Source organism: Agelaius phoeniceus, chromosome 30 (genome assembly GCF_051311805.1).
Source record: "Agelaius phoeniceus isolate bAgePho1 chromosome 30, bAgePho1.hap1, whole genome shotgun sequence".
Lineage (NCBI taxonomy): Eukaryota > Metazoa > Chordata > Aves > Passeriformes > Icteridae > Agelaius > Agelaius phoeniceus.
Window position 1 is genome coordinate 6,860,084 of NC_135294.1, and position 16,418 is coordinate 6,876,501.

The window sequence follows — 16,418 nt, forward strand, 5'->3', positions numbered from 1 at the left end:
CCCCTGTGCCCCCGGTCGCCCCCTCCCCTCGCCATTCCCGGCTCTGCCCGCGGCGGGCGGGGCTGCAGCTCCCGCTCCGCGCCTGCAGGTGGCGCCCGAGCCACGCGGCCGCCGATCGGGGGCCGGGCGCGGCACCGGAAGCGGCCGCGGCACCGGAGCTGCACCGGAAGCGGCACCGGGAGCGGCACCGGAAACGGCGCGGGCCGGGCCCGGCGGGGCGGGGGAGCGGTTCCGGCGGCAGCGGCTGCGTTCGGGCCTGGGGGAGCTCCCGAGCCGTCCCCTCGCTCCAGTCCCGCTCTCTGGCCCGGTGACCCCCGCCACTGTGACCCTCGGCCCGTGGGTTCATCCAGCCGTCCACAAAGGTCCTGGGACACACCGCATCAAAGCTACCGAAACCAAAAACGGTTCCGTCAGCTGCTTCCCTTGATCAGCACTGCGACCATCCAATAATATTTATTATTATAATAAATAATTATTATTTATTATATAAATAAATTTATTTATTTATTTCAATAAAGAGAGAGACGGTGGGCTCCGTGCTGCTGGCAGCCAAGGTCAGCCAGTTTCCTCCCAGTTTCAATCTCGGCCCCCAAGTTCTGTTTCCTTTGCTTTCCTGAGCGTGCTTCTTACTCCCTGAGGGGCCAAGTGAGTGAGCAGCTCCCTGTGCCAGCTGACAGTTGCCACTCCTTTTTGGTGACAGATGTCACCTCGGTGTGTGGGCACCGAGGGTTTGGGATCACTCCCAGGTGTTATCAGCTCCTGACTCCTCCAGGGGAACTCCAGGAAGGGTTTGGGCCCTGCTCAGGGTAGGTGCACACCTGACACTCTCAGGCACTCCCAGGAGCACTGGGACTTGCTCTGCACACAGGTAAAGCCCCAGGTGGCCTCTGCAGAGTTTTCTAGAGCAGCTCCAGAGAAGCCTGTGTGTGCTGGGGCAGGGCTGAGTCTGGTGGCTCTGCCTGAGCTGTCTCCAGCAGCTGGGGAACATTTGGGCCCACCGTGGAGAGGGAGAACAGAAGAGGCAGCCGTGGAGATGGCAGAACGTTGCTGGTGGAACCCCCTGAGGTCACAAAGGGCCCTGTGGAGCTGCAAATCCAGGCCCTGCAGGTGTGCAGGGCAGGTGGGTGTCACGTCTGCTGCTGCAGGAGCTGCACCAGGAGCTGCACCAGCAGCAGCAGCACCAGCAGCTGCAGCATGGCATGGGCATGCTGGGCCCTGGCTCTCAGCCTGCTCCTGCTGGCCCTGCCAGCCCGGGCAGCTCCGTGGCAAGCAGAGCCCGTGGGTAGGTGGCAGCCAGGATGCTCTGCAGTGCCTCATGGGCAGCAGGGGCTCAGAATTGCCCTGACTGTCTCTCTGTGTCTCTGCAGTGCAGGAGGAGGAGGAGGAGGAGGCGCCTGGGGAAGGCCTGGCAGGCCCCAGGGAGAGCACCGTGCACACAGCAGGTGTGTGGGGATGGCTGTGCTTTGTGCAGCCCCACTGTGAGACCCCTGAGGCCCCAACACAACCCAGGGGATCCCTCCTCACAACTGGGGGGCCCAAAGGCGTGCACTCTCCTTGGCACAGGAATGGGTTTTGTTCACTCCAAGGGTTGATTGGTCAGGCAGCTCCTGTCCAGCTGTGCTCCCCCTGTCCAGCTGTGCTCCCTGCGCTCCCCCCATCCTCTCTGTCCAGCCCCCTGAGTCCCGACCATGGGGACAGCTGCATCCTTCAGCAAAGATGGGCAAGTGCAAGAAGAAATGTGAAGGATTCCCAGGATCAGGGAGCACAGCCTGGTGTGCTGTGTTGTTCCATGATCCTCTTCCCTGTTCTGCTGTTCCATCAGGACAGATGGTGCTCCAGGCTATGGGGGGAGCTCCTGGGGGAGTCTGGATGCAGCTGTGGGCACTGTCAGGGGGTTCCCAACTTCTCAGCTCGACCCTGCACTGGAGCTGCCCTGGTCACTTGTCAGTGCTGACCGACTGCACAGCCTGAGGGCTGCTCACAGGGTTTGCTGGGGGCAAAATGCAACTTTATTCTCTGCATCAAGGTCCAGAGTATCAAGATGGAAGGGGACAATCTTCCGTGGAGACAACCAAAGTGCTGCATGACATCCTGAGGGAGCTGAAGGCGATAGTAGGAGGTGGGCACAGGTCACTCCTGAGCAGCACAGTCGGCAGCTGAGGTCTTGGGTGCATGGAGGGGCACACCAAAGACCCCCCAGCCACACTCAGACCCTCGCTGAGGGACCCTGTGGACACTGGCGAGCTGCAAGGGTGGCCCAGAGTCTGTACTGCCAGCTGTGTCTCCAGCTGAGTCCCGGGGACCGTGATTGCCCCAGTCAGATCATCACTGGCCAGAGCACAAGAGAAATTGTGGGAAGAGTCCCCAGGAGCAGGCAGCAAAGGCAGACACTTGGAGAACTGGATTAGGGTTATTAGCAACACTCTGAGGAGAGGGAGGGTGCAGAGAGTGGGGACCTGCAAGGGCTTTGGGAGTTCCCTTGGTTTTACTGAGGCTGAGGAAACGTTGCCACCACAGGATATTCCCCTGCTCAGAGCTGTGACCGTGTTCACAGGGGTCTGAGGATGAGGGAAGAGATGAGGATCTGACTCCATGTTTCAGAAGGCTTGATTTATTATTTTATGATATATATTATATTAAAACTATAATAAAGGAATAGAAGAAAGGATTTAATCAGAAGGCTAGCTAAGAATAGAAAAAGAAAGAATGATAACAAAGGCTTGTGACTGACCTGAGAGTTTGAGCCAGCTGACTGTGATTGGCCATTAATTAGAAACAACCACATGAGACCAATCCCAGATACACCTGTTGCATTCCACAGCAGCAGATAATCATTGTTTGCATTTTGTTCCTGAGGCCTCTCAGCTTCTCAGGAGGAAAAATCCTAAGGAAAGGCTTTTTCATAAAAGATGTCTGTAACACAGAGCTGCTGGCGAGGTGGCAAAGAACATTTGGTGGCAATGCCAGCCCTCTGGTGAGATGGCCAGAGGCATGCAGGACACACTGACGTGCACTCCTCCGGCAGGAGTGAAGAGCCTGGGGCTGAGCGGCGCTGTCAGCAGGAGATCGGCCGGGGGCAGCGGGGCCGAGCCGGGCACCGGGGACGGCGAGGCAGAGCCCGACACCCCCGTGCTGGGCAGGGCAGACACCAACGCCGTGGATGCCAGCTCCTTCCAGACCTACTGCATCGAGGGCATCGTGGCCATCCTCGGCTCCATGCTGCTGGGGATGGTGCTGTGCTGTGTGATCCATGTGTGGAGGAAGAGGAGGAAGTGAGCTGGTGGGGCGGAGGAGAGCTGCTGTGGCAGCACGGGGTGGCACGAGGTGTTTGGAGCTCCAGTGAGTGGAGATTGGTGCTGTGGGCTGGCCCAGAGCCCTCTGTGTGCCCTGTGCAGGGGTGCCCACGGCCCAGGGGTGCCCAGGCTGTTCCACACCCTCACACCCACCCTGTGCCCAGCACGCCTCAGCAGCTTCCTCTGTCCACAGGCGCCTTGCAGCTGCCTGAGCCAGCTCAGAGGGCCCAGGCAGAGGAGCCAGCAGAGTGTTTGGAGAATATTTGTATTTATAAATAAAGAGCAGAAGCACAATCAGTTGTGTTGTACTAGCAGCAAACTCACATGGGTGCCACTGCAGGTCCCCTGGGTACTGAGGGGGTGAGGGGAGCCCCACAATGCCACTGATTCTAATTTATTCCAATTTGATTTTCACTATGTGTATTATCCACGCTGTAAGCAATACAGTGACCCTGGACATGACCCTTCGTTGCGTTTTTTGCAAATTCATATTAATTCCACCTGAATGTGAGGAAGAACTCTGTGCAGGTGGCCATGCACTGGGACAGATTGCCCAGGTTGTGGAGTCTCACCCACTTGTGATATTCCAGGACTGTCTGACCACAATTCTGTGCAATGTACTCTGGATGACCTCGCTTGAGGAGGGAGGTGGGACCAGATGATCCCACTGTTGTCTCTTTCAGCCTTACCCACAATGTGATTTGTGTTCACCAATGCCTTTGCCAGTGATCCACCAGCACGCAGTGAGTGGAAGGGGTCTGCCATGCAGGTGAGATTGTTTCATATGCTTGGGCACCATCCCCTGGAGAAATGCATGGCAAGGAAAGGAGCTGGGGCTAACCTTGGCAGGGCTTTTTCCATCCCGGCTTACTGGAACACCAGGAAAAGGTGAGGTGCCTGTGCGGGTGTTTCCTGTGGAGCTCTGCTGTGTCTGGCTGCTGTCCAGAACAAGCACTGAGTGTCTCCCAGCCTCCAGCAACTCACAGACCCAGGAATATTTTATATCTATTCTGTTCTATACCTTTTGCCATGACATATTAACACTCTGTGGTTCATGCATTTATTCTGAACCTGCTTTCCTGTTGCTCCGACAAACCAAACTATTCATGGATCATGTATATGGATCATGTAAGTTCTCATAGAACATGACTGCACTTTCAGTGCCCAGCTGGTGACACAGGGAGGGGCCATGGAGGCACATGTGGCAGGGGCGAGAGCCATGGAACAACTTTTGGGGTGAGGTAAGGAGACAGAGATCATTCAACAGTTAAGTCATGGGCAAAACGCTTGACTCAGGAAAATTAATTTTAATTTATTACCAATTAACAACCGAGTAGGACAACGTGAAGTAAGAGGATCAGTCAGGAGTGGAGCCCAGGTAGGCAAGGATGCCAGCAGCTGCAGTGCTGGGGGTTTCTGGAGACTGCTGGTGACACCTAAGAGGTCCAGAGTGTGCCAATGAGTGCTGGGATGCCCAGTCACGCTGTTGAGCACCCGGGCACATCCAGGGACCTGCAGGTCTAAGCCAGCACCAGGACTGGGAGTAGTGATGCCAAGCAGGTGGATTTCAGGGCACGCTCAGCATCCATCAAAGGCTCCCAGTGCAGGAGTTACAGACTTACTGGTGTTACTGGGGCGGGGGATGCAGCCCCTGGCTCTGTAGGTGAGACGGCCACAGGCTGGAGTGTTTCCCAGGGCGGTTCCCAGCAGTTCCCAGAGTCCTGCCTTAATTGCCTCCAGTGTCACAGTGCCACCGCTCAGGGTGGGGCTCACTGCAGGGGTGAAGCTGACAAAGGTCTGAGGATCCCCTCCCAGTGCTGGGAACCTGCAGTGCACTGTCCTGGGGCTGCCCAGCCTGCTCCTCTCCAGCACATCCTTGGCCCTGAGCCCATCTCTTCAGTTCTGTGATCTGTGCAAGGTTTGTACCCCGCTGTGCCCCTGCAAGGCGCTTCCACGCCTGGCCCCACACCTGTACACTTTGTGCTGTGCCCCATTGTCACTTGATTTTTTAAGATTTTCTAAGCCTTCTGATGTTGACATTCTTGTAGTGAACTTTCTCTCACACTTTCTGTAAATAACTAATCGTTTTGCATTCCTTTATGGAAGAAGTTGATAGACTGTTGGTTTGTCCAGTGTCATTGGAGAGGTGGCACTGTTACCCTCCAATCCACTGTCACTCTTAGAAAACTGTAAATGTTAGAGTCAGAAAATAAACTTCCCTTTTTTCTTCACCTTGAGAACAGTGGTGTGCACTTGTGTTCTTTTGTGTCCTATAGCGACATCCCATGTTTGGTGCACCCCACACACCCAGTGCTGCGCCCCACATACCTGTGGCTGCACCTACATGCCCAGTGCTGCTCCCCAGACCTGCCCCTACCCCTGCAGGGGTGCAGACACACCTGGATCCCTTCCCAGCTTTGGGGGTAGAGGGTTATGGGATCTGCGGGCCCACAACATGGATCCTACCAGCTTCATCCAGGGACTCCTGCCAGTTTCCTCCCCAGTTCATGCACCTAGGGCAGGAATGTGGAGTGGGGACAGGGGAAAGGTGTGGGCTCACCCCTGCTAAAGCTTTGGGGAGCTGAGAGTGCAGGGGTTCCCCAGGCCGAGGTACACATCCCTCCTTCCCCGAGCCCCAACTGTGGCTCTGTGCAGGCAGTGCTGCACGTGGCCCTGGGGACACAGGGCCTGTGGGGACACGGGCTGGACTCTGCCCGGGTGACGCAGGGGCAGTCATGCAGCAGGGCTGGGGCAGCCTGGCCACTTCCCCAGGCACCAGGGGCCACCTGCAGCCCCTGTCACTGCGTCCCCATGACGTGGTGGTGTGCAGTGGCCCGGCCGTGCCAGCCCCAGCTGCTGACCCGTGTGGTGGCACAGCCCCTGGCCACACACCCCAGCTTCCTGTGCTGGCTGACCCCTGCCCCGGGGCTGCGTCTGGGCACTGAGCCGTGGTTCCTGCTGGGCAATGATCACCCCAGATGGGAATGGGAGAGGGGCTCCCCCAGCTTGGGGCACACGTGTGCCCCCAGCGTGGGCCAGGGCACGTGGGGCTGGCTGTGCACACACATCCACAGCTGCTGCATGCCGAGGGGCTCACCCCTCCCCTGCCACCCTGCAGGACCTCCTGGAAACCTCCTGGGAACCTCCTGGGACCTTGCAGGATCCCCTGAGCTGCCACACTCAGCTGTGGATCTGGTGCCGTAGTTAATCCTGGTGGGAACTGGTTTCAGTCCCCACCTATGGTCCTTGCCAGTCTAGTGGGGGACCCCTGGGCTGGTGCTGGTCTCAACCAGTGCAGGCACAAAGCCTGTGTGTGATGCCAGTTCAGAGCTGGAGTGGCACTGAGCACACTGGAGAGGTACTGAGGCACACTGGAGAGGGACTGAGCCACACTGGAGTGCCAGCCCCGTGGCCAGTAGCTCCTTGCCCACCTGGGCTGGCACAGGCTGGTCATGCTGGAGCTGAGCAGAGCAGTTCCATACCTGGGCCAGCCCCACATCCGTGCCAAAGCGAGTCGAGCTGTGCTGCATCCCAGCCTGGGCCTTCACACCTGCTGGGCTGTGCCTGTGCCACACTGGAGCAGAGTCCACATCGGTGGAAAGCCGTGCCAGATGTGCCCGGCCAGGCCATGCTGTGCCGGTGCCGGGCCATGCCATGCCGTGCCGTGCCGGTCCTGGTGCCATGCCGGGCCGTGCCGGTGCCAGTTCCGGTGCCAGTGCTGGGCCATGCTATGCCATGCCATGCCGGTACCGGGCCATGCCGTGCCAGTGCCGGTACCGGTGCCAGTGCCGGTGCCGGGCCATGCTATGCCATGCCACGCCGGTTCCGGTGCCATGCCGTGCCGGTTCCGGTGCCAGTTCCGGTGCCGGGCCATGCTATGCCATGCTATGCCATGCAGTGCCGGTTCCGGTGCCGTCCCTCCCGGGGCACACCGGGCGCGCACGTGGTTCGCCGGCGCGCTGCCCGCACGGGAGGGCGGGGCCGGCCTCGGTCTCCGTGCTCGGCGCTGCCCAATGGCGATGCGGCCCCGCCCCTTTCCCTCGGAGTGCGGACCAATGGGCAGCGAGGGCGGGGCCGGCCCGGGTGGGGGCGGGGCCGCGGTCACGCGGGGGCGGGGGGCGGTGTTAAAGGCGCCGCGCGCTGTGGCCGCCTTAGACCGGGTGGCGACACCGACCGGGACCGAGGGAGGGCAGCGGGGTCCGGGCGGTAGCGCATCCGAGCGGCACCGCACGCGGCTGGGCATTCCCGGTTAACGCGGCCCGGCCCGGCCCGGCCCGGCGCGGCGCAGCGGTGAGCGGCGGTGACGGGCAGGGGCGGGCGCACGCACGCATGGCGGCGGGAGGGGGCGGTGGCGCGCGCGGGAGCGGCCGTTACCGGCGGCGGGAAGGGCCGGTTCCGGTGCTCGCCCCGCTCAGCTCTGTCCTTCCCGCAGGATGAGGAGCGGCGCGGACCATGGCGCAGCAGCCGGCCCCCAGCCCCTGCGACCCACGGGCCCCTAGGACGTCGCGGTGTCCCCGAGCCCTATAGCGATCCCTCTATTTAATTTTGTACCTAATTTATTAACCTATCGCCATGGACCCCACGGTGCCCGCCGCCCCCATGGCCAACGTCCTCTGGATGCTGGTCCTGGGCTTCATCATCGCCTTCGTCCTGGCCTTCTCTGTCGGTGCGAACGACGTGGCCAACTCGTTCGGCACGGCCGTGGGCTCGGGGGTGGTGACCCTGCGGCAGGCCTGCATCCTGGCCAGCATCTTCGAGACGGTGGGCTCCGTGCTGCTGGGGGCCAAGGTCAGCGAGACCATCCGCAAGGGTCTGATCGATGTCAAGATGTACAACTCCTCACGGGAGCTGCTGATGGCAGGCTCGATCAGCGCCATGTCCGGTAAGGAGCGGGGAGGTCACGGTGGAGGGGCACTGTGACCCGGGATGCCCTGGTGATGGCTCTCTTAGCCGGCTGCTTCTTCTCCAGGATCTGCTGTGTGGCAGCTGATGGCTTCATTCTTGAAGCTCCCCATTTCTGGCACCCACTGCATCGTTGGGGCCACCATTGGCTTCTCACTGGTGGCCAAAGGGCAGGAAGGTGTCAAGTGGTCTGAGTTACTGAAGATTGGTAAGTGCAGCAGCAGGACCACCCCAGACATGGACCCCATGTGTCCCTGGGCTTCCTTTTCCAGCAGCAGGATGCTGATTGTGCCTCTCACTTTCTAGTGTTGTCCTGGTTCATCTCACCCCTTCTTTCGGGCATCATGTCTGCTATCCTGTTCTTCCTCGTCCAGAGGTTCATCCTCTGTAAGGTAAGGGCTGTCTGCCCTGTTTTCTGATGCTTTGGGGCTCTGGGCTGCTCTCAATGGACTTGTTGGTTGGCTTATGGCCACCAGGGCTCCGCACATCCTGGAGTGTCTGTGTTGGCATCAGGGGAGCCCTTTGGAAGCTGAAGACGTGAGAAAATGGGGCCTGTGGCCACTCCACAGAGTGGACTTGGAGGGTTTGGGGCATCACCTCCCCTCTGAAACATGGGAGTTGTTTTGCCTGGCTTCAGCAGGAACAGCCCTGTTTCCCAGTAATGAAGTAGCTCAGAATTGATAAGACCAGTGCTGTCATCTGGGCTTTTCCAAAATCCTGGTGTAAGGGGCTTTTTTTCCATGGGGTAGGCTGCAGGTAAAGGTATTTATCCACAGCCATGGCATTCCTCAGCTAGGAGGGACAGAATTGTTCCCGAGTCTGGGGAAGCCACATTCCTGAGACCCAAACTATGCAGAGAAACTCCAGTATTCTTTTCTGCATATCTGAGGTTAAATTCCTTTAAGTTTTACCTCTAACAATTGAAGAGATGTTAAGATTTTATCAGTGGCAGTCCTTTAGAACAGCTCAGCGTCACCACTGTCACAGTAACCTTGTGTAACCAGCCTCCCAAAGCGTGGCTGGCCCTGTCATGCTCCATCCTGGTGCTTGTGCTGCTTGGCATTCAGGGAGGCTTGGTGTGCTTGTCCTGATGCCAAATCCCAATTGCTGGGCAGCAGTGGGGATTAAACACTCCTTCTGCTGGGGTGAGGGCCTTGCTGCCAGGTTATGTGGTCAAATAAGCTCCTTTGTGACTAATGGACTTTTTATTTTGTTCAAGTCAGCTGAAAAGGGGCAAAAGCTTTGAAAGTTATTGGGGAGTTGAAAGAAAAATGTAAGTGGAGGTGGCACTTTGGGGAGCCAGGGAAAGGGTTCAGAAGCCAGATAGAGATGAGTTGTTCCAGGCCTGGGAGTGCTGGAAGCCTTGGCTGGGTCTGCCCTAGCTCTGTGGGGAGGCTTGTGGGATCCAGGTGTTGTGCTACCTCCTGCCCTCCATCTGACTGGGGGCTGTTCCCTAAAGGCTGTTGGGAGCTGTCGTCTGTAGGTGACTGAGGGCACAAACCCCTTCTGGAGAGGATCTGTTGCTGAGCTGCTCCTGGGCTGCTGCACAGCCCCCACTGTGCCTCTCTGCAGCACTGCTCTGTGTTTTCCAGGCAGATCCTGTTCCCAACGGCCTGCGAGCTTTGCCCGTCTTCTACGCTTGCACTGTGGGAATCAACCTCTTCTCCATCATGTACACTGGGGCGCCCTGTAAGTGCACAGCAAATGCTTCAACCTGAATTTTGAAATTCTTTCCAAAGCCTCCATTAAATGCACGATTTACCCCTTTTTTGCTTTACAGGGCTGAGATCTCCTAGAAGGCGGCTGGCCTGTGCCGGTTACGGAAGGCGGCAGGCTAGCCTGCACTGTCTGGGCTAGGTAGTTGCCCAGCCAAAGAGACCTGCTCAAACTAAACTCCTCCAGACCTTTCTCCTTAGACTTGCCAGGACTGGCCAATAGCATGGCTTCCCCTTCCCTTCTCTTACCTGTGCTAAAACTCAGGTATCTGCTGGCTGCCAGCAGTGGGGCTCGGAGCAGGGATGGGGCTGCGCCTCCTGCTTCATCCTGTCCCTAAAAACAAGCTAATTACTCTTGTCCAGAAGAGCTGGCCTGTGTGCTGCAGAGTCTGAGCTTCAGGTTGAAAAGCCAAGCTAGGATGCTGTGTGGCAAGGGACAAGTCAGGAGCATGACTAAGGGAGGGCTCAGCAGGGATAGGTGGATTTGCCCGTGGAGCCAGAGGCTCCGTCACCTCCGTTGTTTGCTGGGATGACTCGGCCTGAGCTGTTTTCTGGTGTCAGCGTGGGTTTCCTGTTGTGGAGGAGCCTCTGGAGGTGGGATGCGGGCAGGCAGTGCTGGCTCTGGCAGGGTTTGCTCTGTAAACAGTGGCTGGAAAATTTTTTGGAGGGATATCAGCTTCCCCTTCCCTGGGCTCTGCAACATGGGGGAGAGGAGGGCAGGCCTGCCGTGGTGCTGCTGGGGGCACTGGGGCTGCTCCCAAATTACTTGATCACTTGGCATGTCCAAAGTGGATCTGTGTTCATCCTGAGCCCTGAACTGCTGAGTGAACTCTAGGTTGCTTGAGCACAGGGTTTGCAGGCAGACCTGTGCCTGCTGGAGGTGTCTGGGCTGCTTCAGGAGCAATAAGGCACTGCCTGCAGCAGCAAATGCAGGGTTTGGATAGTCACAAGCACCTGATGCCCTGCCTGGGCTTGTGTGATGCCAGTCCTCTGCTCAAAGTCAGGCTGACTGTGAGAATGCTCCTAAGTGGGTCATGTATCACCTCAGATGCTATGAAGCCTAAATTGCCATTGACTCCTGGAGCAGAAGAGCTGCCCTCCCCAGCAGCTGCAGGGGCTGGAGAGCTCCAGGGTGGGAGCAGCCCAGTGTCCGTGTCCTCTCCAGAGCAGGGAAGCAGCACTGGCGCTGCAGCAGCCACACTGGGAAGTGTTTTTCCCTTTGACATTGCAGCAAATGAGGAGACAAGAGCTGTGTGGAGCCTGGGGCATGCACCACTCTGTACAGGGCTTGGCTGGGGGAAAGGCTGTGAAGGGTCAGCTACTGATGGGAATGTGACTTGTGGGGCTCAGAGCATAGCTAGGGTCTCAGCAAGGTCAGTGATGCCTTCCCAGCAGTGCTTCTCCCTGGCAGGTGGATTAGCTCAGGGCTGTTGCAGGTGATGGAGTCCCTGTGCCTGGGAAAACCAAAGTCATATATTGAGGAAGGTTTTGCCCAGAGGTTTTCAAAGATCCGTTGTTTTATTTCCTAGTGCTGGGCTTTGACAAAGTTCCTCTGTGGGGTATCCTCCTAATTTCGGCGGGGAGTGCTGTTGTCTGTGCTCTCGTCGTCTGGTTCTTTGTATGTCCGAGAATGAAGAAGAAAATCGACCGTAAGTACCACATCCCTCTGCAATCCTCGGGGAAGGGCACGCTCTGGCTAACCCACTTCTCTTCCCAGTGGGAGATCCCATTAGCTGTGGGGCTGTTATTAACAGAATCCTCCTCTTCACTCGGGGATTAACCTGCTCTGAGTCACTGGGGCACTCAGCGTGCTGGGCTCTGCCTGCTCCTAACCCAGGCACCCAGACCCCCCCCAGGAGCAGCTGTTGTGCTGCTGAGCAGTGTCTGGGGCTGATTGATCTGCAGGGTGGTCTCTCCTGGAGCTGTGGGCAGTGTCAGACAGCTTGTCCCTCTCTATCAGAGGAGAGAGAAGGCAAGAGACAACGTGCCTGTTGTAATCTTTAATCTTCTCATACCTGCTGAGCAATCCTTGGCCTGGCTGATGCAGATCACAAGTTTAAAGCTGATGAAATCCTTCCCCTGTAGCAAAAAAACCCAAAACACTCTATTGAAAGGCATCCAAAGGATCAGCCTGGAGCTCTGCCTCCGGAGCAGTGCTTGGAACTGCATGTGGTCCTGAATATCAATGATGTGTGCAGGCTGGGGCCTTGGGAGTTGGTGATGAGGGGATGTCCTTGTTGTGCTGGTGTAATTGGGGTGTGACTAACAGCTTTATGGCTGCTCTTGACAATCCTCCAGCTGTTTAACTTAACTCCTGCCCATGAGGTGAGGTGGGCTCTTCTGCCTGTCAGGCATACTATGCTCCCTGCCTGCCCACAGCATCCCTGGGAGGAGGTGGGCATGCAGGGGGAGACAGCTCTGCTGGGACTGGATGCCAGGATGGAGGGTTGATGCCACAACCCAGCCCTTGAGGCAAACAAAGTGACAGGGAAATGGTCATGTTTATGACAAGAAGGTGGTTTTGGTTGTTGTCTGAAGGAGCTGACCTCATGTTTTCACCTGGAGAAAACATGCTTTTACTGTTAGAGGCGGAGGAACAGCCTCAGGTTCCACAGCTTGGTGCTGCTGGTTTGGCTGCCTAGGGTGGACAGGAAACCAGGCTGCCTTTGGGGGGTGGAGACCAGCTCCTGTTTGGGTTTGTTGTCCAGCAGTGGAAGCTGGAGAGGAGCCCAGGCTGGAGCTGCTGGGCTGGTAGAGGAGCTGGGCTCTTCTGGGCGCCTCTGTCAGCTTCAGGGGTCATAGCCGCTCCAGAAGTGGGTCCAGAGCATCCCACTGCCCACGGGGATGGGACAAACATGGCCCAAAGAGGAACCTCTGCACTAGACATTACCAACATAAAAGCCCCATAATGGTGTTCACCACACCCCGTGTGGGTGGGGGTGTCTAAAAATAGGGGATGAGCTGGCATAGATGGTTTGGCTGTTGTGCCCGGGACAAGGTGTGACTGTCCAGCAGTTTCCAAAGTTCAGGATGTGGAGGAGCTGTAAATTTTATTTGGCTGCCATAAATCTGAGTGGCAAGGGGTGTGGGCTTGCTGCTGGCATTGGGCGCAAGGGTGGAAAGGGGTTTGATGGTGGCTGCCCTTCTTTGCAGGAGAGATAAAATCAAGTCCTTCTGAAAGCCCCTTGATGGAGAAGAATGCTTGCCCAAAGGAGGAGCAAGAGGAGGCCAAAATGCCCTTGGAAGATGCCAAGGGCCCCGCTGCTGATGCAGGGTCAACCGCGCCCCCTCGGGCAGCGGGGGAGGAGAGGATGGTCTCCTTCAACCTGGGGGAGCTGGAGGAGGCCCCAGAGCAGGAGAGGCTTCCCAGCCTTGACCTGAAGGAAACAAGCATTGACAGTGGTGAGTAGCAGGGGGTGATTGGGGTGCTGAGACTCCCGCAGCCCAGGCACCCCTTGGTGCTAACCCCGCTGTCCCCCCTGGCAGGAGCTGTGCGGCTGCCCAACGGCAACCTGGTCCACCTGAGCCAGGCAGTGGGCCACCAGCTGGGCTCAGGGGGGCAGTACCAGTACCACACTGTGCACAAGGACTCCGGCCTCTACAAGGAGCTGCTGCACAAGCTGCACCTGGCCAAGATGGGGGACTGCATGGGGGACTCGGGGGACAAGCCCCTGCGGCGCAATAACAGCTATACCTCCTACACCATGGCCATCTGTGGCATGCCCCTGGACTCTCTGCGGGCCAGGGACGTCGAGGAGGGGGAGAAGCTCAGCTGGTCTGTGGTGGACACGAAGAAGAGGGTCCGCATGGACAGCTACACCAGCTACTGCAACGCAGTGGCGGATGCACACCCAGCTGCTGATGTGGACCTGAACACAGCCCAGGCAGAGCTGGGGGCCGCTGACCGCAAGGGTAGCACCGGCTCCCTGGAAGAGTGGCACGAGCAGGACAAGCCTGAGGTGTCTCTGCTCTTCCAGTTCTTGCAGATCCTCACAGCCTGTTTTGGCTCCTTCGCTCATGGTGGCAATGATGTCAGGTCAGTGGCGTTGTGGGAGCCAGGGAGGCTGCTAGCTGGGGCTAGTGCTTACAGAATCATGGAACTACAAAATAGTTTGGGGTGGAAGCGACCTTAAATACCTTGTTCCAACCCCCTGCCATGGACATGTTCCTCTTGACCCAGTTGTTCCATGTGCCATCCAACCTGGCCTTGAACACTTCCAGGGATATTCTATCTTGCCAAGAGCCTCTGGCCCTCTAGACCAGTTCCTCTTTCTCTTCCAGCAATGCCATTGGGCCCCTGGTTGCACTCTTCCTGGTCTATCAGACGGGCGATGTGGCTACTAAGGTGGCAACTCCCATCTGGCTGCTTCTCTATGGGGGTGCAGGGATTTGCATTGGCTTGTGGGTCTGGGGAAGGAGAGTCATCCAGACGATGGGGAAGGACCTGACTCCCATCACACCATCCAGGTAAGGGCTACCATGGAGCAGAGGGGAGGCTCAGTGAGGCCTGAGAGCTGCGTTCTGCTCCAGGAGCCCCTCTCCATTCTCTCCTGGGGGTTTCAGTGGTGGAGCTGGGGTGTGTGTGGCTCCAGCACCTTGCTGCATCCTGGGGGGTTCATCCGGGGGCTGCAGAGCCAAGCTGTGCTGCCTTGAGCTGAGCCCACGGTGTTTTGGGGTATCCCGTGCCCCTATTCTGATCTGCTCTCTGTCCCTGCAGCGGCTTCAGCATCGAGCTGGCCTCAGCGCTGACGGTGGTCATTGCCTCCAACATTGGCCTCCCAATCAGCACAACCCACTGCAAGGTAGGAGGGCTACCAGGGGCACGGCTTTGGCTCTGTGTGAGCGCAGAGTTCCCAGCTCTTGGTGCTCACAGGGCTGAGCTGTGTGGGAGGCCCCACTCTGGGCCACTGGCCACTGTCAGCTCCCAGCTCCGCTGCTTGCATCTCAATGTGGGGTGGCAGCAGCTGCCCAGCCTCGGGGTGGGCCCCTGGGGCACTTGGGAGGTGATGGCAGAACAAAACCCCTTTCATGATCCCCTAAGCTCTGCCAAGAGGCCATGGGAACCCGAGTGCTGCGGGATCCTGGTCCTGTCACCCCTCTGGGCTGGCAGCTCCTTGCCCTGCACTCCCTGCCTGCGCTCTGTGTAGTGCCCATAGGCCGGGGCAGGACCCAGGGCTCTGCCTGAGAGGTGGAGGAGTGCGTGTTTGAGGGGTGCAGAGGGCTGCTCTGGTGCTGAACGTGCCCCGGCTCCTCGTGCAGGTGGGCTCAGTCGTCTCAGTGGGCTGGCTGCGCTCCAGGAAGGCGGTGGACTGGCGCCTCTTCCGAAACATCTTCATGGCCTGGTTCGTCACCGTCCCCATCTCCGGCCTCATCAGCGCTGCCATCATGGCTGTCTTCAAGTTTGCTGTCCTGTGAGGGCACCAGGGTCCCACTGCTCCTGCTTCCCACTGCTGTCCTCCCTCGAGGAGCCACCGAGGCTGCCTGCTGTGGGGTGGCAGCTGCGCCCATCTGCGCATAGTGCTGTCACTGAAGTACTGAAGTATCTTTTTTTTTTTTTTTAATATAACTGTCTTGGCGCTAACATTGTGGGGGTGCACTGCCAGGGCTGTATGTGCCCCCAGGTGACCCCCCGATCTGCTGTAGCTGTAGATAAGCAGTTACTGGGGGCCACTTTCTCACTTCTGCCGATCCCCTGGCAGTGATTTTTGGGGGAAGGACAGAGGTTGGTCCTTGCCTGCCCTGGAACAAAGGGCCGGGGAGTCGTGGGGTGCCCCTCTCGCAGGCTGTGCAGTGTTCAGCTTTGCCTCCATTGCGTAGTGCTGTGGACACCATCCTGCTCGGGGGCCCTGGGGGCTGCCCTCTGGCCCCCTGTCACTGCTGCTACCTCGGACTTAATAAAGATTTCCTTCGTATGCCAGTGCTGCCTGTGTTTCTGGGGATTTTGGACACGGCAGGGGCCCCAACTGATGCCCCACAGCCCTCGCTGCCTTGGCCCTGAGCCCCAGGAGGGAGCTGGGGACAGAGATAAGTGCCCCACGTGCCGCCTGTATCACGGGAGGGGCTGTAAACAGCCCTGCGCTGGGGTTATCGGGGCCCTGCACCTGGGGGCGGCTCCAGCCCGCTGTGGGGAGATGTGTGGCTGTGTGTCCGGCCTTATCCGTGCCTCACAGCCCTGGCTCAGCAGCTGCTCCGCGGCCCCTCCATGTGCCGTGGGCTGCTCCCTCATGCCTGGGTCAAGGCCGGGCCGGGCCCCGCGTCAGCGGCCCCGGGGTGTCGCAAGAGACCCGGCGGGGGCAGCCGGGAGAGGGGCCGGGGCCTTGGGCACACGAAGGTTTCGGGAGGCTCTGAGTGGGGCCGTGAGGGAGCCCCGGGCGGGGACAGCACACGAAGGGTTCGGGAGATGCCGTGTGGGGCCGTGAAGCAGCCCCGGGCGGGGGCTTGCGGTGTCTCCCGGGCCGAACGTGCCCCATCCTCCCGATCCCCCCGAGTGAGGCCGGGGCGGCTCCAC

At 58.7% G+C, this 16,418-nt stretch overlaps 2 protein-coding genes and 1 long non-coding RNA gene across 5 annotated transcripts; 2 read left to right on the plus strand and 1 right to left on the minus strand.

The window, feature by feature from the left end:
* Nucleotides 1–160: 160 nt before the first annotated feature.
* Nucleotides 161–3,755, plus strand: LOC143696181 (uncharacterized). 3 transcript variants are annotated; one of them, XR_013185621.1, is made up of 3 exons: nucleotides 161–1,120; nucleotides 1,368–1,442; nucleotides 2,027–3,755. XR_013185621.1 is itself a non-coding variant. In XM_077191750.1 (3 exons), exons 2-3 carry the CDS (start codon nucleotides 2,002–2,004, stop codon nucleotides 3,274–3,276), a joined length of 369 nt encoding a protein of 122 aa, XP_077047865.1. In that variant the 5' UTR covers nucleotides 161–1,120; nucleotides 1,368–2,001; the 3' UTR covers nucleotides 3,277–3,755. The 3 variants fall into 3 exon arrangements, 2 of the variants coding, with proteins under 2 accessions (XP_077047865.1, XP_077047866.1); XM_077191750.1 differs by having other exon boundaries at nucleotides 1,368–2,119; nucleotides 3,026–3,755; XM_077191751.1 differs by lacking the exon at nucleotides 161–1,120 and having other exon boundaries at nucleotides 1,127–2,119; nucleotides 3,026–3,755.
* Nucleotides 3,756–4,585: 830 nt separating this feature from the next.
* On the minus strand, nucleotides 4,586–6,947 carry LOC129131631 (uncharacterized). Its single transcript, XR_013185622.1, has 2 exons — nucleotides 6,776–6,947; nucleotides 4,586–4,729 (listed from the first exon to the last, which is right to left on the minus strand). It is a non-coding gene; the product is annotated as an uncharacterized LOC129131631 (long non-coding RNA).
* A 447-nt stretch (nucleotides 6,948–7,394) lies between these two features.
* Nucleotides 7,395–15,827, plus strand: SLC20A1 (solute carrier family 20 member 1). Its single transcript, XM_054650578.2, has 11 exons — nucleotides 7,395–7,583; nucleotides 7,726–8,175; nucleotides 8,263–8,403; nucleotides 8,502–8,587; nucleotides 9,788–9,884; nucleotides 11,440–11,559; nucleotides 13,064–13,312; nucleotides 13,397–13,946; nucleotides 14,192–14,377; nucleotides 14,628–14,712; nucleotides 15,170–15,827. The coding sequence occupies exons 2-11, from the start codon at nucleotides 7,866–7,868 to the stop codon at nucleotides 15,323–15,325; spliced, it is 1,980 nt and encodes a 659-aa protein (XP_054506553.2). The 5' UTR covers nucleotides 7,395–7,583; nucleotides 7,726–7,865; the 3' UTR covers nucleotides 15,326–15,827.
* Nucleotides 15,828–16,418: the final 591 nt, after the last annotated feature.